A 21,684-nucleotide genomic window follows, 5' to 3' on the forward strand; every position below is an offset into this window, starting at 1 on the left:
TCTTGTGAGAGCTTTTATTTTGAAAGACTCCAGAAATGTTGCTGACAGGATGTCAGTACAACTGAAAACAGGTCATTCCAGTCCGTTCAGCAGTGAAGAGTCAAGATGAGTGAAAGGTCAGGATGAGTGATGATGACTGACTGATGAAGGTGGCTCCCAGTCATCTGCTGCCCTGACTGAGATCAGTGATGAACTCACTTATATGAGGGGCGGTTGAAGAGACTCCATTCACACCACATTTGTTAGAACACAACTTGACACCTGGAGCGTTAATCACACCTCTGAAATGCAGAACTCAGAGTCCAGCCAGTCCCCTTCCCCTAGACCCTGCACTGGTTTTGGGTCTCATAAAGGTCACCAAAACGTGGACTGGAAGGAGGTGTGGAGTCTGGTTCGAGCACTTCAGAGTAAGAACCGTGATCTGCAGAATGAAAACTATGATCTGCAGAATCAAAACCAAAATCTGCAGAATAAGACAGATGATGTACAGAATAGGTACAAAGTTGTAACATTACAGAAACGTGATCTGCAGAGGCAGAAGTGTGATCTGCAGGATAAGATGAGTGATCTGCAGAACCAGTACCAAAATCTGCAGAAGGAGGCAGATGATGTACAGAATAGGTACAAAGTTGTAACATTACAGAAACGTGATCTGCAGAGGCAGAAGCGTGATCTGCAGGATCAAAACCATGAGCTGCAGAAACAGCTCAGGGAATCCAGGAAGGAAGAGATGCTGCTGAAGAGGATTCAGCACCGCCATGTGATGGCGCTGCGGAACTTCCAGGATGCAGAGGACAGCATGTCACAGGTCAGTTACTGAGTCCCTTTGGTGACTTGAATCTCATGATTGCAGTGCCTACTTTGAGTTCTGAGGAACAAGTCAGAATTTGGAGTTTAGGCTCAGTTTGGATCTCTGACTGGACCTCAGAGTTCTCACTTGATCTGGTTTTAATCTCTGATACCCAGCAGTAATCTTGGGGTTCTGACTTTGAGCTCTAGATTCTGACTTTAATCTCTGACTGCTTTTTTATAGAAAGAGATCTTGAGCCCAGTTCTCCAATCATGGCTCAATTCCAGTGACAGTTTTCTAACAATGTTCTTGTTGTTCCCAGGTCCAAGCCAGGCATGACAATGAGGTCAGATCTTTAAAGAAGGAGCTGTATCAGACTCGTTCCTGCCGTAACTGTCTGGGACAGGAGCTGCAGGTCAAAGACAAGAGGTTGCTACATGCTGTTGATCGCATACAGCACCTGGAGCAGCTCAACCAGGATGAGAGCCTGTTGGAGAGGGAGGAGCTCAGCCTCCAACTGGCCAAGGTGACACAGGAACGGGCTGAGATCACCAGGAAGTATGAGGTATGTTTGTGTTGACTGATGTGGTTCAACGTCAGATGTGAAAAGTGTCTAGCCTTGTTTACACCTGCACCAGAAGTCAAAGTGGGAACTCACTTGAGGAGTTCACTAGTGATCAGATCCATGAGGAGGATCTCTGTACCGGGTGTACACAGGTCTTCTGAGATGAAGGTCACCACCAACAGACCATGACTGGAGCCTGGAAATGTGGATCAGATTATAAACCCAAGGTGGGAGCATTAAGATTATAATTCTCTTTTTGTTGGCTTTCTGTCTTTTCTACTAGGACTTAAAGAGAAAACAGGATTTGAGAGAGTCTGCATTCAATCGCCAAATAGCCATGGAACAAAGAAAGGCTGCCACAGCCCAAAACACATGTTGTTCTCTACAAGAGCAGATAGAGCAGTTAAACAAGGACCTACAAGTGAGTTGGAGGAGCAGTCAATCTGACCTCACCTCGTCCCAACCTGCGTCCAGTTTCTGGGCGTTTGAGGACATAAATGATCACGTTGAATAATTAGACGTTAGCACAGGTGACCCTTGCTGGAAGGCTGATATTAATGTTGAGTGAACCGAATATTGGAGATTGATTTTCCTCATCAGCTTTGGGTCAACATTTGTAATGTGTGTGATGCTGGAATACGGAGGAATCCTTCAGTAACTTCATGTGTTGTTCATCAAACAGGATCGAGACAGAGAGCTGGAACGGAGGAATATTTACTTCCAGAAATTCACCAAACCTTCCACCAACAGAGGTATCAAACATAATCTCCTGAGTGACTCAGCTGTTCTGGATCTTCTCAGTTGACACTGATGGCTCATTATCTGAATCCTTTCTCTTTGACAGGGAGAAAAAACAAGGGGCTTCAAACAGAGGAATCACTCTTGATCCCTCTTTCACACTCTCGACAACAGGAGCCTTTGGCAAGTGGATATCCTTCTGCAAGTAAGCACACAGTTCACGTTCCCTCATTCATTCATTCATTCATTCATTCATGCACTCAAAGGTGAATCTACAGAAGGATTTGACAGTGACAGGGATGTCATCGCTGTAGTCCACCTCACCCATTCCTTCAGTGTTAATGGAAGAGGATGTATCTGCCCCATGGTGCAGACTGGTTCTATACTGGGTTCTACCTCGGTCCGTGCTCCTCCCCTGCACCAGCTTCCACTGTAACACTCACTCATGGTCGTGTCTGACTTACAGGAACAGAGACCAAGATGGTTCAGACAGAAGAGGAATTCCCTTCAGCCACAGAGGCTGGTAGTCTGGTGCCACTGCTGGAGGAGCAGAGGAGCTCTGGCAAATCAGTAAGTGATTCAAATCATTGGAACACGTGCATTTTTTTAGAGAGATGCACTTTTATTTTCGAAAGCTTGAACGTTGATTCATGCTGAGTGTTTTTACAAATCTCTGTATTTTTAAATACACACATTTTGACACGTAAAGCTTGGAACATTGAATAAAGCTGAATAGAACTCAGACATTTCTGATCTCTGATGAACCTTTTCTACTTTTGTCTTGTGCTTCAGGATTCAACCGAATATCCAGAGGTCCCAGTCGAGGGAAACAACTGTCCAGACCCTGATAAGCAAACACCAAGTACGGAAGAGAGGACAGGAGATGCCTCACCAGAGACAGGTCATGAGAGCCAGACGTCCCTCTCATCATCTGGGTCTAGTGAACCACCCAGACCTGCTGAGGAACAGCAGCGGCCCAGATTTAGCCACAAGTGGCCCAGATTCATCCGCAAGTACATCTTCAGAGATGTTGATGTCAACCTGCACTTTGGGAGACCCGCCTACTGGAACCTGGACAAGGAGACAGCACAAGTAAAAAAGTCTTCATTCACATTGTAAGTTCAGCCAGAGAGTGTGTGTTTGTGTGTGTGTGTGTGTGTGTGTGTGTGTGTGTGTGTGTGTGTGTGTGCCTGCGTGTGTGTGTGTGTGTGTGCGTGCCTGCGTGTGTGTGTGTGTGTGTGTGTGTGTGTGTGTGTTTGTGTGTGTGCTCATATACATTCATGAAATGTTCCTGTCTGGATGTGACAGTGAGGGGTGTCACTCAGTCTACTTCCAGCAGGGAAGTGGTGCAGCTGACAATATGGGAGTCTCAGTTTCCAGAGTCAAATTGTATGAAAAGAGACAAATTAGTGATTGTCGATAGGATCAAAATGTCTGCTATCGACCTCTCCAGTCTTTTCTGCTAAATGCTGAATCCTGCAATGGGAATGAAAGAGAACGTATTTGCCCTGTGACTCTGATGTGCTCCAAATGTGAAGGGCTGTTCTTCAGTGTGCACTCCACTAATTCATCCATTGACCATCAATAACACTTTGTCTGTACAGGCTCAAGAGGAGTGAGGGTGACAGCTGAAACCCCTGTGTACTGGAGCCAGAGCTCCCTGCCACGGAACAGCCATGATGAAACCAGTCAGTTCAAAAGTCAATGTGGATGTTTGCCTGTCCGACTCACATCGAGAAGATCAAGGACCAGCTAGCAGAACAAGTATACACCATGAGAACGACCCCATCCATGGAGGTCAGGGGCTCCGAGAAGATGGGTCACCTGAGTGCAGGTCTCCTCAGACCTGCTGGCATCCAGGGGTCAGTGGAAACAGACTGAAACACCTTTCCAAAGAGAATCTTCCATTGCTCTGCATTCTTGCTGCTCTGCTGCTGCTGGCTGCTGTTTTATGGATTGTTGCACTTGGTTGGGCTGCTCGGTCCTCGTCCTCATCGTGTCCTTCCATGTCTCGGAGTTGAAAAGTGGCAGTGGTTTGGTGGACAGAATTCTGGAAGTCCCACTTATGCAGACTATTAGGTCTTCTAATGCTGAGGAGCATGAAGCTCTACTCCTGACTCAACCTTGCCTGAAACAAGTGAGTGACAGGCCTGTGGTTTGGGTCTCACGGTTCTGACACCAACATCTCTGCTCCACCAAGCCTCAGTCATGAGACGCAGCCTGAAGGCTCCACCAGTAAAACCAGTAAACCAGTAAAAGAAGAATCCCAGCCAAAGTCATCTGCTCGTCCCTCATTGGCTCTTCAGCCAACTGCTGAACTTTTCTCTGCACTTTCTAAGATCATATCTTCAGTAGCCTGAATAATCAGTAGGGATGAGCGAGTCCAACACTGTCTGTATCTGTACAACCACCAGAATGATCTGTATCCATACCTGCACCTGGAGGGGGCGGGGCTTCACCTGGAAATGGGTGGGAGTTAAACCAGATGTGGGTGCATCTTAACATGGAGGAATGTGTTATTTGTTGAATTGCTTTCAAGAAATGAAGTCACTGACCAGAAGTTGCTGCATTTATTGTTTCTTTGAAAATTGTTTAAACACCCTCAGGTTCAGCTTCAGATGTTTTTGATCAGTAGACTAAATTAACTTTTTCCATAACAGTGTCAGATTGAGCTTCTAGTGCCACTGACTTGATGCTGGCTGACTGGAACGTAGAGCAGCTGACTGCTGGTTGGAGTCACTACAAGTTACACTCTGAATCACTTGTTGTCCTGAGTAGAGAAGAGTTCCAGATCAAATGAAAAGACAAGAAGAGAGAGAGAGAGAGTGTGTGTGTGTGTGTGTGTGTGTGTGTGTGTGTGTGTGTGTGTGTGTGTGTGTGTGTAGGTGACGTCAGACAGACGTCTGCGTAGGACAGACATTAAGGGGGAGTGTTTGTCACAAGAATTTCTTCTTAAAGACCTTTTCATGATAGAGACTGGATCTGAAGAACTGAAGTTGAATGTATTTTCTTGTAAAGAGGGAGTGTTTTACAATGCAACACACACGTGAAGTTCTCAAAGAAAAGGCTGACTTTGGAGCGCTAACAGTTGAGTTTATATCCCTCACACCTGGGCGTTTCTGCTTCCTCCTGTTTACTCACACATTCCACAGAAATCGTCACACATCTTTCCAGTCGTCCCAGTAACGGCCAGCTTCAGGTCTTTGAATCAAGGTGACATCTTCCAGACCTCTGAGTCTCTCGACCCTTTATTCCCTGATGACCCCCACTAACTGATGCAATACGGCCCTCCCACCATGAATCTTATCTGTTCTTACTGTCTATGCAAACTGCAGGACGAACCAGAACCTTCATCATGGCTGTGAAGAAGCACACACTCAGTATGATTCCGAGACATCTCATCACAATAGAATCCTAATTCTTAGAAGAGTGGCATTTCTTTGCAGGCCCGATGACGGTTGGGTTTAGTTGATTCCTGTTTAAATGACCTGACAGTGGGACTGGTGATCTGGGGACGCCGCAGTTCTTGCTGTGACTTTGAAGGAAGCACCTGGTCTATGTTTCTATCAATCTGCAGCCTGACGGTGATCCGATGGAGAAGAAAATAAAGCCCAGCTTCATTCAGCCGTGTCCAAGCACCGGATCAGCTGACCTGCAGCTCTCTGCTGATTTGTTCCTTTCCCAACAGAAGCAGGTTGATGGAGGAAGAAATCCTAAACAGTGAACAAACAGCAATGACAGAAGTGAATCCTGGACACAGAGAAGTTGCGTCTGCGCTTGGCAACGAGGAAACGCGTCTTTCCTCTGCGTGATGACAGTCTGATTGAAATCTGCAGTCACCTGTCAAGTGGAGAAGTTATTTCTGCGTTTGTGTCTCCTCATCACAACTTGAATGAGTTTAGAATCTAATCTTGGGGTTTGTCTTTCTATATTTGGTTTCTTCTGATGTTTACGGGCTCTTATGATCTGTTTGGTCGTCTCCACTTTGTCTTTGCAGGTTTTCTACAATTCTACAATTCTACAATTTCATTTAGCAGACGCTTTTGTCCAAAGCGACGTACAACACAAGCAAGAATTTACACCTAATTAAGGAAAAGTCCATAGGAAGCGCAAAAGTGCTTCAGTTGTGATTTGGTCACAGGTACTTCCATCTAGTGGCAGCAGAAGTTTCGCCCCCCCTCCTTTTTTCTATTTTTTTTTTTATATATAACAGACATACAACATCACACAACACAGTTAGTGCTACATAATCAGTAAGTGCTGGGTCCTGGACCCTCTGACTTGTTCTACCCCACAGAGGAGAAGGGTCAGGTTAAGTGCCTAGGTGCTCTCTAAACAAATGAGTCTTCAATTGTCTCTTTTCAACCATCCCATCATCTGCCATGGTCACTGCCGACCTTCAACCTTTACAAGCATTCATGTCATGTCATCTGGATCGATGGCTTCCTCCAGTGACAGAGTGAGGGTTAGTGTACAATCGTCTCCCTCTGTCAGAACCTTTGACTGCAGTTACTGCTGACATCCACAAGGTGGAGGCAGGGGACCATTTTATGACTGTCCAGACTACACGCCAACCCTGAGCAGCTCTCCTTCACCGCCACGCTGTTGTACTGCATATTGTATTTGTTCAGATCAGATCCAAAAGATAAAATATGTCCAGTTTTGAGGACGGCACCAGAATATAAAGGGGTTCACACAGATTTACAGGATTTTGATCAGAAACAACTGTGGCAAGGCGAGCGGTGGGGAATAGTTGCGGACAACGCCACCTGGGGGCTTTCACCCCAGGATATAAACAAAATTTCAAAATGACAAGTCTTCCAATTGAACAAAGGCATACAGTTAGAAATACCACAGGAAAGGACCGTGATTTCCAATTATAAAAATACTTTTATTAGAAAAATAGTTTAAAATGAGCAACAGACTAAATGAATACCAATGAATATAATAAGGAGTGCAAGAGGTTAAAAGAAAAAAACTACACTGCACCCATGACACAGCAAACCAAAAAAACATGAATAAGGAACCACCACCAGGGGGACCGCTGCCGCTCTGGGCCCTCAACACCTGTCAAAGAAAAGAAAAGAACACCATTAAAAAGCGACTCAATGTAAAGGTGGAAGTCTGACCTTTCCAGAGACACCAAGCTTGTTAATTTTGGACTTTCTGGGCCCAAACAGCCCCTGGGAGAGTTGCTTCACCTTTCAGTTGAATTCAGGGGAGCAAAAAGCAGCAAAAACCTTCCTAATGCTGCCTGGTGATTTTCTCTGTCCTTCCTTCAAATTAAACTCATCCCACATCAAATGAAAGCTTACCCACCCTTTTTTCCATGCATGTTTCCTGGTTGCTGGATGTCTTGGTCACAACCTTCCCAAGCTCCAGACCCAGGTGGTCAGCTATCTTCTGAGTCAGGTCCGGTAGTTCCAGTTCCAGGTCTTCACGCCCATATCAGAACGCACGGGTGAGTGTGACAAAGTCTTACTGTACCTGTCCTTCAGATATTCAGGGTCGACAAGGTTCACTCCATCTCCTGGGTCAACGTGGTCCACGAAGTCTGGCTTTCCCAGGTAAACGGTCTCCTTACAGTTAGGACTCGACTTCTTGGAAACTCTGGTGCCCGCCAGGTCCATGAAGACCAGTCCTGGCCTTGCATTTGGGGTCAGAGGTCAAATGTTTGCTGACATGAGCAACACCTCCACCCGTGGCTTTTTTTCCCACTAAAATAGGCATTTCTATTGCCTCATCCCAGGCAAGGTGGAAGATGAAGGGAGTTGAAAGCAAAGAGGTTTAAAAAAAGAAGAAGAAGCAGACCTGGGTTAGGGTTGGGGTTCAGGGTTCTACTTTACAACTCAGTCTTTGTTCCATGTCAGCAGTAAATCTGTGCATTCTATCTGCCATACCTGCAGCAGCACAGCAGTGGTGCTTGATCTGGTTGTGGTAGCATACTGCCCTCCAGTGTTCAAATGCTGTGTTACACCCCAGCTCAATGTCCTCATCCTCTCATGTTGTCTGACTTTTTATTTTTTGTCATACCTCATTTGATTCTGGTCATTTCAGTGGTAGAGAGTTGCCTGAGCTTTCAGCTGAATTCAGGGATGCAAAAAGCAGCCACACTTTCTTGATGCTTCCTGGGTGATTTTCCCTGTCCTTCCTTCAAATTGAACCTGTCATCCATCAAAAGCTTACAGTCTCACCTTTACAGCAATAACAAGCTTTTGGTTCTGTCATGAACTGAGAGCTCACTGTCCAGCAGCTGGTGTGGTCAACATTTGCCACACTGGAGGCCATTCAGAATGTCAGTAATGCAGTGTCCCTGGAGTACCGTTGACAGCCCTGTCCATTCCCTGTACATGCGGGCCTCTGGGAGCCTTCCCAGCTCCCCCAACTGTGGCAAGGGGCCCTCCACTGTTAACTATGACACCTCCAGCCTCAGGACTACAGTTGACATGCAGCATCCCGGCTCTCGTCTCCTGCCAGGCCACGTCATTCATACCCAGGATCCTGCATGGGATGCTCATTCCACGGGAAAGCATGTTGTCCTGTCATGAGAGGGTCTGTTCTAGTTGCACGCTGTCAGTGAGTTCCCAACACTTCCATAGATTTAAAAAGGCCCAGAAATGTCATCTTGAAAAAAATGAATGACTTTGGCAGGAACTTTGACAAGAAGTCCTAAACATGTGGGGTGAAAAGAGAGTTCCCAGCTAAAAAAAACAGCGTGGTGTCTGCATGTCATGAAGATTCTGGGATCCTAGTCCAGGCAATGACAAGCAGCCTGAGAAAAGAAGGTGGAAAACCTGGCAGGTGGATAAGCAGAGGGGATCTGGAGCAAACACAAGTCTCTGGTGCTTCCTCTTGCAGGCTCTCCGCACAAAAAGCAGATATGAATTTTACAACTGCAAGAGAAAAGTAGAATAAAAAGTACACTGACAGAAATGATTCATGGCAGAGTTAATTTTTATGCATTTACATCTATTTGTTTTCTTTAAAAACTAATATTTTTTAAATGTATGCATAAAAATTAATTATAATCTGCACAATTTAATCAATTCTAAAATGTATTACTAGAAGTACTTAATCCATACTAACATGGTTTAAATAATACAAATTGTACAACAAACAAGATTCTGTCATTTAAAATTCATGTGATCGGTTTTCATAGAAGTTATGAGAGGTGAATTCGGTCCTTCAACCTTGACTATGCGCCCGTGTCAACATCCCTTTCGGGTCCAAACATTCTCACTGGGAATCTGCCTCAGTGTTGTGTCCCTCGCTGAGACCTCGGGTTGGAGATAAATCAACCATCCTTCCAACGAAAAAGACAAGATGAAATGGCTTGAGCTGACAAGGTCAGTTAAAAGGCAAAATACATTATTTAAAACTTTTAAACATGCAGCGGTTCATTGCTAAATAAAAAAAAAAATGTTGTGAGTGTAAAAAGATTGAGGAGCTCTGAAATTGTTTTTAAAATACGAGCGGACCGCGCCGAGTGGCTGTTTGACCCTCGAACATTCACTTCCGTTGGACGTCAGCAGTCAAGCCCTTGTGGGTATCAGCAGTTGTCCATGTGACGGTAAGCACTCCCATCCATCCTGTGTCCTGTCACTCCCGTATGTATCGTTCCTAATTGTATCGTTCATATCACATCATATCAAAATCATTTCATGGATGATAAAATCTATGTAGTTCCTGATTATTTTAAGCAGTTTTAACTTGGTCACATTGCGTGTATCATGCTATTAGCCATGACGCCTGCGAGCATCATAGCTAACGGGCTAGCTATTTCACCGCATCTTAGCTAGCTTGGTCGTACGGCTTGTTGGCTTTTGTCAAAATTATGCGTTTTTAATGCAAAAGATGGTATTTCTGTGATTCATGTAAATTTGCAATTAAACTGGCGAGTCATCGCGTCGGGAGGGGGATGTATGTTAGCTAGGATGGCTGCTAGCATCAGCCTAGCATTGTGTGGAGCGGTCAAATCGCAACCTCCATGAAGCTGGCACCCCACAACACTCAGAATTAAGTGAAAATATAGACAATGGTTTGTGCTGCATTTTTTACACACACACACACACACACACACATATATATATATATATATATATATGTGTGTGTGTGTGTTTATAAAAATATATATACATATATATATATATATATATATATATTTATATATATATATATGTATATATATATAATTTAAATGGTCATTCTAAGTTTACGCAGCCTTCTGACTCCGTCCAAACTGAACCAAAATGGTGTCGTTAGTTTGTGCAGAAAAACAATTGTTGGTGCTGCTTCACTTTCTTGTAGTGTTTTCCAAACTAGTTTAGTCGACTCGTCTTTTTCCGCCTTTTTCGTGATTGGCACTTTCCTGCTTGTTAAACGTTGCCAGTGGTGCTGCCTTTTCTAGTGCCCTTAATTTCTCCTCATTCATCGGCTGACTGTCCGTAATAAGGAGTGTGCTGCTCATCTGTTTGTGTGTGTGTTACCATGGAAGCATGGATTCACTCCAGTCCATTGAATTGCATCAATGAGCGAGATATTTTCTCTGTTTGTTGTTGGCAGGAAAAATAAATGTGGGTCAATGATGAAATGATTTTCACTCAGTAAATTGGGCTTTTCAACGGTAATTAAAAAAAAACTTGAACTGAACAAGAATAAAATTGTCTGATCTCCGACAAATTGGCATGTAAGGGTTATTCAGGTATTGCTATATACTGTAGTATGTATGCACTGTGAAGAGGAGCTGGCTTTTTGAGTGCTTTTTTATAACATCATGGAAGCTGTTAAACCCTAACAAGAAACTCAAGCTGGAGAGCAGCTGATTTTACAAATCACCTCATTGATTTGTTCTGTGTCTTCATTCTCAGGTGCTGTCTAAATGTGGCCCTGCTAATTGTGTGACAGTTCGTTATCGACCAGGTAGGAGTTATTAAAACGTATTAAGCTGAGACATTTCCTCCATAGCCACACAGGCCAGTATCCATGTGTGTATCTAGACTGTCCTTGCACATTCACAAGCTGGAAAAACCTTTTGAGTCACACTTATGGAACACACAGCAAGTTAGAAATAACAGGTGCTCAGTCCACTACGTTCTCATGTCAGATTTGTGGGTGTGAAGAACTGTCAACAGAACAGGAAAACTTCAGTCATAGTAATCAACACCTCAGGCAGTATGAAAATGTAACTTGTAAGTTTGAGGGATGTCCATATCAGTCAAACATATATGGTACTTTGAACTCACATAAAAATCGTAAACATAATCCACTCAGTCTAGACAAAATGCTTCTCAGTTTTAGTCACATTTTAGTCATTTCTATCCCTGATCGTTTTAGTCTCGTTTTAGTCGACGAAAACGACAGGGGTTTTCTTCATAACATGCTAAATTTATAGAAGGGCTGGTTTAAACGAGCCAACATTAGCGAGGCCCCTGGCAGCCCCGTTCATTCTAGCTTTAGCATGTAGCACGAGGAAGCGCTCTCTGCACCACGGGGGAGGTGTAACCACCACCACCACAAAACTTTAGGCTGAATACAAAACAGAAAAGCATCACAGGGCTGGCCTAACATAGACTAAAGCTAAACTTTAATCATCCCGCTTTTCACAACCACCCGACACCGCTGCTGCTGCCGTGGTGTGAGACTCGTCCGCTGCAGACAGGCCCAGACTGTCTCTGTGTGTGCATGTGGTTGCGTGCGCGATAGAGGCTTTTAGTGCGTGTGTCCTGATGATGGGGGCGTGACCATGAGGACCAACAGCTCCAGCTGGCTCCGTTCTGATGTTTGAGCTCTTGATTGACATTGCACGCATGTTATAATTGGCGGAAAAACCCTGCATGTTTTGAAACTTTGATCGTCCACCCACTAACAATTTAGTCTCGTCTCGTAAGATGAAAATGTGTACAATTTCGTCACAGTTTAGTTTTTACAGGGCGATGGTGACGTTCGACTTAGTCTCATTTTCGTCATGGAAAAAAGGGGTCTGACGTCGCCATTTTCGTTTTCGTCCAGCGTGATGAAAACAACACTGTTTTCATGTTCCATCTCCAGCAACAGAGGAATTGGTTGATGAACTCCACTACTGCAGAGTAATGTGTCTGTGCCAACAACTTGGAGCAGTATTTCAAATTTGTTCAAACAAAAACTTTGAGGTCGATGGCGTGGCTATCAAGGAATTAGCTGATTCACTGTGTAAATCTCATCCTTTGGCAGAAGCACTGGGAAAAGGTGGCCCCCTTGCAACCGCTTCTAAGAGAAAGGAGTACAATAAAGAAGTGTTTAAGGTTGTCGAGCCAGTAGAGTTTGTTCTTGATCAAAAAACAAGCAGGTCCTTTCAATACATCCTATGACTGGGATCTTTGCAGCAGATACTTGATTCTCCTGAAGTGTTGAATAGCGTGATTGATAGCCACAGAACAGAGGGCAGCAACACAGACCAGCTTGAAAACCAGCAGGATCACTCCATAAGAGACGGTGTCTACTTTAAAGAAAACCCTTTCCTGTCAGATGATGAGTTAAAAATTTGTTGAACCTTATACATTGATGACTTTGAATTGTGTAACCCTTTGGGCACATCACGAAGAAGCACAAGTTGTGTAGCATGTACTGGATTCTTAAAGGTCCCCTAGATTGAAAATCATTGTTTTCGTGTTTTTGGTGTTTATTCAACGTCCCCCAGTTGTGGGGAATACACACGAAGTGTGAGGCAGTGTCATAACCTCTGTTTGAAGGATCTCCCCTTTTTTTAATCGCCGCGGGAATAATGGACCTATGAGTTTGTGGCTGAAGTGTTCCGTCACAGTTCAGTCAGTGCCCCCCCCCCCCCCCCCCCCCCACTCACACACACTGAACCAACCCCTTTGACACACGCCCCTTCGACATATTTCGGGAGGGGGCGATTATGCGAGTGAGCAAAGTGAGTGCAGCGCTCTTGTGTCGCTCGCTTGCTTGCGCGACACAAACTGGAGACTGCAGCAGCAGCACTGACAGGCTGAGCAGATTGATTGAATGAATGGCCTCGATAGAATTGAGACCTTTTTTTATCTGCGCTCGCTGGCCTGGCTTGGCTTGAGGGGGAAGGAACCTCACCATTCAGGCAGGCTACCAATGGGCCAGGCCACCGGGAAAAGTCCCGGTGTTCCCCACGGCCAACCAGCCACTGCATATATGGCTGGATCCGCGAATGGGCCATGGCTACTTGGTATCTTATCTTACAAATGTTGTTGTATGATATGGAATGTTGTCAATTGACAGTAGCAGTCACAGTTAGCACTGGCGACAGTTAGCCGAGAAAGTGGGAGTACTTTCTTTTCAGGGACAGTGAGGGCAGCCAATCACAGAGTAGTCGTTAAATGAGGTTGCCAGTTAAACCACGGCAACCGATCGCCGTCAACTCTTGCACTTGCATAAATAATGAGGTTGCCAGATAAGGTCAGAAACGACCCCAATAGGGACAAACGACACATTCTAAACCCAACATGGTAACATAGCGGTTTCAGTGAGCCTTTAGGAAGGTTCTGAGCCATCACAGACCCAACCATTTTTTGTGGGGTTACATATCACACCACAGAACAAGAATTAATACCCCGTTCAACCTCTGTATGGCACCTTCAATAACTTGGGACCTGGCTCTCATTCAGCACTCACCTCTATTTATTTAGCAGTTTTGTGCAAGAGTAATGATGTAAATACATGGATATAATAAAATATAAGAGCCACTATTATATGATCTTGTTCCATTAGAAGAGCGTGGTGTCTTTGTTTCAACCCTTGGGACTTTCGTCAAAGGTACAGTGCACAGTGTTACTGCTGACAATTTGGGTGCCCATGCTTTGGTTTGTTTTGTAGAAAATCGAAGCGAAGTAAAATCTGGTCAACTGGACGTAAGTTTATCTTGAAGATGTTTCACCTCTCATCTGAGAGGCTTCTTCAGTTCTAGTGAAGAGTGTGGAAACTCCAGCTTATAAACCTATGTGGGAGTGGTCAGTGCTATTGTGGTGGAAACGACCCTCCCGAGACTCACCTGGCCTCCCCAAACGACAGTCGTTGTGCGGTGTCAGGGAGTTTCAGGGGTGGTCGTTAGGGAGTTTCACCGACCACTCAGATGCTAATGGGCTGTGCTGGCATCAGCCGTTCCACATGGGTCTTTCAGCTGAACTCTTTGGGGAAGCTTTGAAAGGACTTGGCTGTAAATAGGTGAAAGGAAATGTCGCAGTCCACCTCCTCTCTTTTCAAAGATGATTCTCTATCCTGACGTGGATGGCTTCTTTAACTCCTCTTTCAAACCATCTGTCCTCTCTGTCGAGGATTTGGACATGGTCGTCCTGGAAGGAGTGGCTTTCCTCCTTGAGGTGGAGGAAAACCGCTGAGTCCTGTCCTCCAGAGTTGGCTCTTCTATGTTGGGCCATGCGCTTGCTGAGGGGCTGTTTGGTTTCCCCTATGTAGAGATCCGTGCGACATCAGGACGCTGCAACACCGAGCGGAGACCATCCCCACCAGCGTCCAAGGCCGGAAAAAAGAACAGCAGCATCTGAAAAGAGCACTTAAAACTTGTGGCTTCCCAGACTGGACCTTTGTAAAATCCTCTTCCAGGTCCAGAAAGGAGGAGAGCTCCAGGAGGAGGGAAGATGAAGAAGGCAGGAGAAAAAAAACATAGTGATCCCCTATCCCACTGCGACATTTCCTTTCACCTATTTATAACCAAGTCCTTTCAAAGCTTCCCCAAAGAGTTCAGCTGAAAGACCCATGTGGAACGGCTGATGCCAGCACAGCCCATTAGCATCTGAGTGTTCGGTGAAACTCCCTAACGACCACCCCTGAAACTCCCTGACACCGCACAACGACTGTCGTTTGGGGAGGCCAGGTGAGTCTCGGGAGGGTCGTTTCCACCACAATAGCACTGACCACTCCCACATAGGTTTATAAGCTGGAGTTTCCACACTCTTCACTAGAACTGAAGAAGCCTCTCGGATGAGAGGTGAAACGTCTTCAAGATAAACTTACGTCCAGTTGACCAGATTTTACTTCGCTTCGATCTACGATGACCTGGATGAATGAGAACCTACACGGACATTTTGTAGAAAGCTTCTCTGGCCATTCCATTGGTAGATTTTGTACTGCTCAGAAAGAAGAGATCCAGTCAGCTGATGTTTATTCAGGTTCTTTTTCTCTTCGAACCAAAGAAATACATGAAGCACATCTAAAGACTGCACAGGACACTGAAACGAGTTGCTTTGGAGTGAGGCGAGCTTGCCCTTGAGCTGAGCATCTTTACCATTTTCACGTCAGCACAGGTTATCCCCCAGATACAGTGCATGATTTGTTTGAGGGGATTGTCCCAGTTGAAGTAGCACTGTGTTTGAGCATTCTGATCTCAAAGAAGTAGTTTAGTCTGGAGTCTCTTAACACATGTATCCTCAAGTTTCCTTTCAAGCGGAGTGACAGAAAGAATCTGCCTCACCTTCTACCACACAAGTGTTCCATAGGAAGACAGTAGGTGGCAGTGCACATGAGAGTTGGTGCCTGATACGTTTGCTCCCATTTCTGATAGGAGACCTTCTACCAGAAGATGAGCTTGCTTGGCAAGGAATACTGGACCTGAAGGAAATTGTAGAGTTACTTGTGGCACCTGTTCACACCCAAGAGACAATGGCCTACCTTGATATCAGAGTGTCTGAGCACAGTCAGAGACTACGTGAGCTTATCCCAGGGGAGACACTGAAACCTCAACACCCCCATCTGGAGCACTGTCCACACTTGATCACGTGCTTTGGGCCTCTTGTGGGTGTGTGGACATTAAGATTTGAGGCAAAACCAAGTTTTTTTTTCAAACAAGTTGCCCGACACACAAGTAATTTCAGGAATGTTGCACTCACTATTTCAATAACCAGACTAAGACCTGTCCGCTCTGTTTGTTCGTGTCTCCACCTTCGATTAGCAAAGCAGGATGGCAACAAAAGGAACTTTCAGAGTCGTCTTTGGGAGTGAGAATGATGCAAGGAAACTCACCATTTAATCTGGAATACCAAACACTGTGGAGGAATTCACTCTTCAAATAGACTTTCTTCCAAGTGACTGAGCCATTCAGTCTTCAGTACAGAGAGAGAAATGGATGATCAATTTATGAACCTCTTGTCAACTTCAGAACTTGAACATGAAGCTACTATGAAAGTTGTGTACATGTCCTCTGAGACAAGCAGCCCCAATCCACTCACAAGAGATGCCGGCCCCACAATCCCACGTACTCCTTCCAGTGTCAGCTTCTCATCACATGAACCAAATGATTCTGACTCTTGCTGCAGCAATGATACCATCAACTTGTCGTCACCCGAGACCCGGTCCTGTTCTTGGCCCAAACTCTTTGTTTGTTGTTCCTCGCCTGTCATACTGTGCCGAGATGATGCTTCACACCGGAAATAATGAGTTCAATGCAATGCAACACATTTGTGCCAGTGCAGGGTGGTACAAGATGTTAAATGTCAGGCCAACAGATTCATAGACTGGCATTTAATGTAAAACTAAAATTCCTACTATGATCAGCCGAGCAGGACATCCTGAGGTTGCTGTCAACTCTCTGAAGAACAAACGGAAAGGCCAGGAAAAGCCAGCGCCAACATCAAGAAGCCTTGGAAGACAGAGGTTAACTTCTGTCCAACCAGGCCCAGAGTTGAAGGAAGAGAGACTATGGAGGCAGAAAGGGGGGCTCTACTGACAGAGGTAAAAAAGAAGAGAAAGGATGAGGTTGAGATCAAGAAGATGATCCAGCATACCTTCTCGATCAGGAGGCAGGAGGTTCTCCAGGAGCCAGCAATTCCAGAGTTCCTAAACAGATGGCCAGCACTCTTTGATGTCAGTGAGGAACGTGTGAATCTGAAGTGTAGTAACTTGGTCTATCAGTGACCTTCTGTATGGACGGTTCAATCTGGATCCTGTCTGCGTTGTCTTTTACTGATCAACTTGGAGTTTATACCATTAACAACAGTACCTCTGACCTCCAAATTGCTTGGAGAACTGGACCGTCGGACTGACGACCTGATCAAGGTTTTTAATGCCAAAAGTGGAGTTGCAGGAAGACAGATCCCCACCATAATGGCCCAGATGGAGAATGTACGTGTTGTTTGTTGGTTATTTCTGTCTAAACTGATCATCATCTGGTTTGTGCGACCATGTGAAATGTTTCAAATGTTTTTCTGGCCCTTTCAAAATGACAGTTTACTAAACCGGCTTAGACCTGTGTGAGCTTTACCTGAGTGGAGTAAAACAAGGTGATGGGGTGGTCAAGTGAGGAAATGTTGGTGACTTGATGAGCCTCAGCACCTGTGTGTTCACCTGTTTCTGACACTGACAGACATGGAATCAATGTGGGGTTGTTTTTGTTTGTTTGTTTTGTTTTTTTGTCCGTCTGTCCGTGTTTGTGGGGGCATCACTAGGATGCATGTAGGAGACTGTCTGCTTACCAACTCCAGCGCTGTGAGAACATCAAACAGAAGGAAGCCTTCTTGTCTTCTTTGAAGATAAGGCAAGTAGGTGGACATGTTATTTGGAACTGTAACCAATACCAGACTGATCAGCTGTTCTCCACTTCTACCACTCTCTCCCTCTCACACTTTGTGTGTTTCTCCCTGATCTCCTCTCAGTCCCTCTTTTGCTCTTCCTCCTGCTCTTACACTGTTGTCCCCTACTGGCCTTGCCCTCTCTCCTTTTGTCTCTTTCTTTCTCTAGTACTCACTCCATGTCTCCCACCAGTGTAACTTCACACATACATTGAGCATGGGATTTTAAAAGGGTGTCAAATTTGGTCTCCATGGGTTATTCTCCATTTTTTTCTCCAATATAGTAAAAAAGGAAATGTCATTTCTGTCTTCCTCATGAATATACAGTACCTTGTAGTATATTTAGGATTGCTGTCCATGGAGGGAAACAATGGGATCATGATTGTTTTTCTTTGTCAAAAGGCAGCTGAGGATCTGAGGCAGTCACTAAAGCCTAAGCCGGATGTCAAGAGGTGAGTCATAAAGCAGTGTAAATGGAGGCATCACTTGTTTGGGCTGCTGGGGCTGAATCTATTGAGTAGAAGGGGACATTTCCAACAGGTGAAGAGAGAGAGAAAGTTAGGATAGGGAGAGGTTGGTCCCTTCCTCTTGAATCATTTCAACTTTTAAATGCTGCCCATCCCCTCCCCTGTTGATTACATCACAAGGTCAAGTTTTGCCACTAGGTAGCAAAAAACTGAGCAAAATACAATGAGAATCAGCTTCAGACTTCAAAGGCTTGATGCCCACACTCCAGTACTTCCTGACTGGAGGACGACGTCTCAATCATGTACCAGACTGTTGTTTGAAGGGATTTATCAGGTGCACGCTGGGTGTCACCAGGCTCAACTCAGACATGTAAGAACAAGAGTACTACTTTAATGGGTAATTGTAAGATTTTGAATTGTCCACTTGGCAGAAAAGTGCACGATATTCAAGAATAGTACTGCCCGGCTGATAAATCACTTAAACTTCAAGTATACACAGGAAATCAAGCTCTTCCTGTCAGGAAGTAGTGGAGCTTGTGCATCAAGTCTATTATCCCAGTGAGGAGGGTAAGAAGGAGAGAGGATGGCACGAGTTAGACGGTTTGGAGAGGGTTGGATAGGAAAGGAGTCCAACTTAGCCCTGTGGACCACCTGTGGACCCTCACATCCCTCCCTCTGGTGAGGACACAGACAAGATGGCCTCTTAATTCCTCTCCTCCATGTGTTACATGCATACGTTTCATTTTTTATTCATAAATCTTTCTTTTCAAGGTTCATGCCTTTGTGGTTCAGCACACCAAACATCACCATTATGTTTATTTATCACTGCGTTATTGTAAAGTGGTAAAATGAACCCTCCTGGATTGGTCAGCAGACCAAAGTCCTACTTGAATGCTCCATGAGTGTGTGACCACGTCAGCTGTAGCAGAACCACCACAACGCCACTGATCGCTCTCTCTCTTTGTGCCACAGAGCAACAGCACTGGACGCTGTGCAAGAAATGCGAGGCAATAAGACCTAAAAGGTCCCACCACTGCAGGCGTTGTGGCCACTGTGTACGCAGGATGGACCACCACTGTCCCTGGTGAGGACACACACACACACACACACACACAGAGGAAAACAGTGTTAAAAACACAAATACATCAAAAGGTTCCGGTCATGTCAACACAACAGAGGTAGATGATGTGATCTCAAGGGTTCATTGTCCTCCAGGATCAACAACTGTGTAGGAGAGGACAACCACTGGCTCTTGCAGCTCTGCCTCTACACGCTGGTCCTCAGTCTCCTCACACTGATGCTGGTCTTCTGCCACCACTTCTATTTCCAGCCGCTAGCCACGCCAGACCAGGTACATCCAGCAGGAAAGACCTCAGGTCAACAGGTTCTGCTGGCAAAATGTGTTCAGAACCTACCGGTGGTGTTTGAGACATGAAATGTGCACATCAGCGTTGGTCTTTCTGATGTTTTCTGTTTTCCAAACCAGGAGACGTTCACAGGGCGGCACGTAGTGGGTCTGCTGAGAGCCTCAGGACTCATGAGCGTCCTCATGTTGACTGGCATCAGCGTCCTGTCCTGCATCCAGATGTCAGGCATCCTCTCTGTGAGTACTGACTCCTGACCTCTAGACTTCTTTTCCTGCTTCAGGTGAACGTTACTGCTCCAGTTTGATTTGTGTTTTCTTCCTAAAGAAACAACTTTGTGGTGGAGTTTATTTTGTAAGATGACGCCTGATCTTCCACTGTTCTTTACCCCCCAACAGGACACGACCATGATTGAGAGAGCAGTTCAACTCCCAGGTGACGGGTGAGTAAGTTGACCTCTTGAGACTTTTTCAACTGTAGAAATGGTTTAAAGCAGTTTACAACGCTGAGAGACAGGATTCAACTGTGGAACGTTTCTATGATTGTGAGTTAAACTGGACAAATACACTGTGGAATCCATTTAAAGAGTCGTAACAGAGTTTAAGTCCTGTCACTTCTGTTTTTTATATGCTAAGCTAAGCTACCTAGCTGCTAGCGCCAGATGATTCTGACAGATATGAGAGTAGCATGAGAACAAAGCATCTAATTGTCTACAGTTCTCTTGTCACACGTTCTAAAGTGAGTATTTGAAATGTTTTCTTTCCAGCTCTGTCACACGGAGGTCCTGGCAGTTTGCTCTCTCAGAAGTTTGTGGAACTCGCTGGAAAGTCCTGTGGCTCGTCCCGCTGAGACAGAGACAGACGCTCCAAGCCAGACACGACTATTACGCAATCGTATAGGAGTCATTAAAATGTGAAAATCTTGGCTGTACAAAGTCACTGTTTGATTGTTGTCACTGAAGAACTTTAGTTTTTTTTTATTTCTTGAATTGTGTGCTGACATAAATATGTTGAAAAGTGCACATCCATTTAGCTTGAAGCTCCTGGTGACTGGCTGATAAAAAAATTCAAGCTGTGAAGAAATGTAGATTCACAATGAGTGAAGTCCATCGTCATTGTGATCTTTATCATTGATGTCCAGATGTACACTCGGGAATGCAAACTGTTGATGGGGAAGAGATGTCATGGAGTTGAAGGGAGAACATCTCAAGTGTCTGGACCTGTGCCCCTCTCTCATCCCTGAGCTGTCACATGCACTCAGCGTTCCGGCACCTTACGATTTACAAATTAAACAACAGTTATCAGCTGTTTTTCCTTCGCAAGTTAGAAGGTTGTTTTCGTAGCCGTGCGTTTAATAATGAAACCGTTGTTAATCATTGCTTTAAGGTGTAAACCATGTGAATAATGTCAAGGTAAGGCATCAGATCACCAAACACCCAGCAGAAACACATCTTAGCTGGAGAGGAGTTAGCGCCTAAGAGACAAACCTGCTTCTGACAGCAGGAGGAACACTTTCAAAATAAGAGAAGAAGAAGAAGAAACCATATGACCGGCATAGGCAAATAACGTAGTGGTGCCTCCCTTCAAAAACAAACACCAGAAAAAGATGGTGTTAACCTTGCTGTGTCTAGGAAAAATAAATGAGGACATTCTAGCTATATAGTACAGAATAAAAGCAGGAAGCAAATATTAAAAACAAGCATTAAAGAGTTTTCTAATCACAAAATGCCTGAATCCTGTGACAAAAAGAATAAAAGCATTCGATGGTGAATGTGGGACGACGTAATGCAGCATAGAGTCAGGATTCTTAAACGTACAGGCCTACAAACACTGAATAAAACCCAGTTAGATAGAGGACATGATGTTAACATGTTGTCAGGCTTTATCAAGCTTCAGAAATTAAATCAATCAAACCCCTCTGTACCCCGTGGCAGATATGACTGTCGTGCCTATACGCACAAAATTAACCTCTAATTGAAATACATAAGTTTGAATTACATTCTGAGCAGCACGAAAAAAAAAGAAAATCATGTTGGCAGGCAGGAAACAACAGATTAATTAATATTTGAATATTAAAAACCACTTTCCCAACTCTGCCATTATTTTCTCTTATTATTGGTCGTTATTTCAAGATGTGATCACTGCTTTTCTTCAACTGCGTTCTGTGCCCTATGGAAGCTCTCTGAATATGATAATAAAATCTGTTCCTAAAG

General features: G+C 44.8%; 2 protein-coding genes across 9 annotated transcripts; both read left to right on the forward strand.

Moving 5' to 3' along the window:
- Positions 1–237: 237 nt before the first annotated feature.
- LOC147269533 (uncharacterized) lies at positions 238–6,936 on the forward strand. 2 transcript variants are annotated; one of them, XM_086186355.1, is made up of 8 exons: positions 238–808; positions 1,113–1,355; positions 1,639–1,776; positions 2,038–2,107; positions 2,200–2,298; positions 2,560–2,663; positions 2,886–3,208; positions 3,698–6,936. In XM_086186355.1, exons 1-8 carry the CDS (start codon positions 287–289, stop codon positions 3,723–3,725), a joined length of 1,527 nt encoding a protein of 508 aa, XP_086042481.1. In that variant the 5' UTR covers positions 238–286; the 3' UTR covers positions 3,726–6,936. The 2 variants fall into 2 exon arrangements, with proteins under 2 accessions (XP_086042481.1, XP_086042491.1); XM_086186365.1 differs by lacking the exon at positions 1,639–1,776.
- Positions 6,937–9,263: 2,327 nt separating this feature from the next.
- On the forward strand, positions 9,264–20,704 carry LOC147269534 (palmitoyltransferase ZDHHC21-like). Of its 7 annotated transcripts, XM_086186394.1 has the most exons (11): positions 9,264–9,663; positions 10,961–11,012; positions 15,640–15,873; positions 16,027–17,195; positions 17,519–17,611; positions 18,044–18,093; positions 19,081–19,192; positions 19,324–19,459; positions 19,595–19,711; positions 19,871–19,914; positions 20,239–20,704. In XM_086186394.1, exons 6-11 carry the CDS (start codon positions 18,084–18,086, stop codon positions 20,369–20,371), a joined length of 552 nt encoding a protein of 183 aa, XP_086042520.1. In that variant the 5' UTR covers positions 9,264–9,663; positions 10,961–11,012; positions 15,640–15,873; positions 16,027–17,195; positions 17,519–17,611; positions 18,044–18,083; the 3' UTR covers positions 20,372–20,704. The 7 variants fall into 7 exon arrangements, with proteins under 7 accessions (XP_086042520.1, XP_086042503.1, XP_086042526.1 ...); XM_086186377.1 differs by having other exon boundaries at positions 15,640–17,195; XM_086186400.1 differs by having other exon boundaries at positions 15,640–17,195; positions 18,048–18,093.
- The last annotated feature ends 980 nt before the right edge of the window (positions 20,705–21,684 follow it).

The sequence above is a fragment of the Aulostomus chinensis genome, chromosome 2 (genome assembly GCF_037954235.1).
Source record: "Aulostomus chinensis isolate RoL2024-O1b breed Wild chromosome 2, RoL_Achi_v1.0, whole genome shotgun sequence".
NCBI classification, from domain to species: Eukaryota; Metazoa; Chordata; class Actinopteri; order Syngnathiformes; family Aulostomidae; genus Aulostomus; species Aulostomus chinensis.

Coding starts and splice junctions, on each gene's coding strand:
- LOC147269533 (XM_086186355.1), top strand. CDS start 287: ATGCAGAACTCAGAGTCCAGCCAGTCCCCTTCCCCTAGACCCTGCACT. Junction 1,777..2,037: donor AGTTAAACAAGGACCTACAA/GTGAGTTGGAGG, acceptor TTCATCAAACAG/GATCGAGACAGAGAGCTGGA. Junction 2,108..2,199: donor CAAACCTTCCACCAACAGAG/GTATCAAACATA, acceptor TCTCTTTGACAG/GGAGAAAAAACAAGGGGCTT.
- LOC147269534 (XM_086186377.1), top strand. Junction 19,193..19,323: donor ATGGACCACCACTGTCCCTG/GTGAGGACACAC, acceptor ATTGTCCTCCAG/GATCAACAACTGTGTAGGAG. Junction 19,460..19,594: donor CGCTAGCCACGCCAGACCAG/GTACATCCAGCA, acceptor TTTCCAAACCAG/GAGACGTTCACAGGGCGGCA.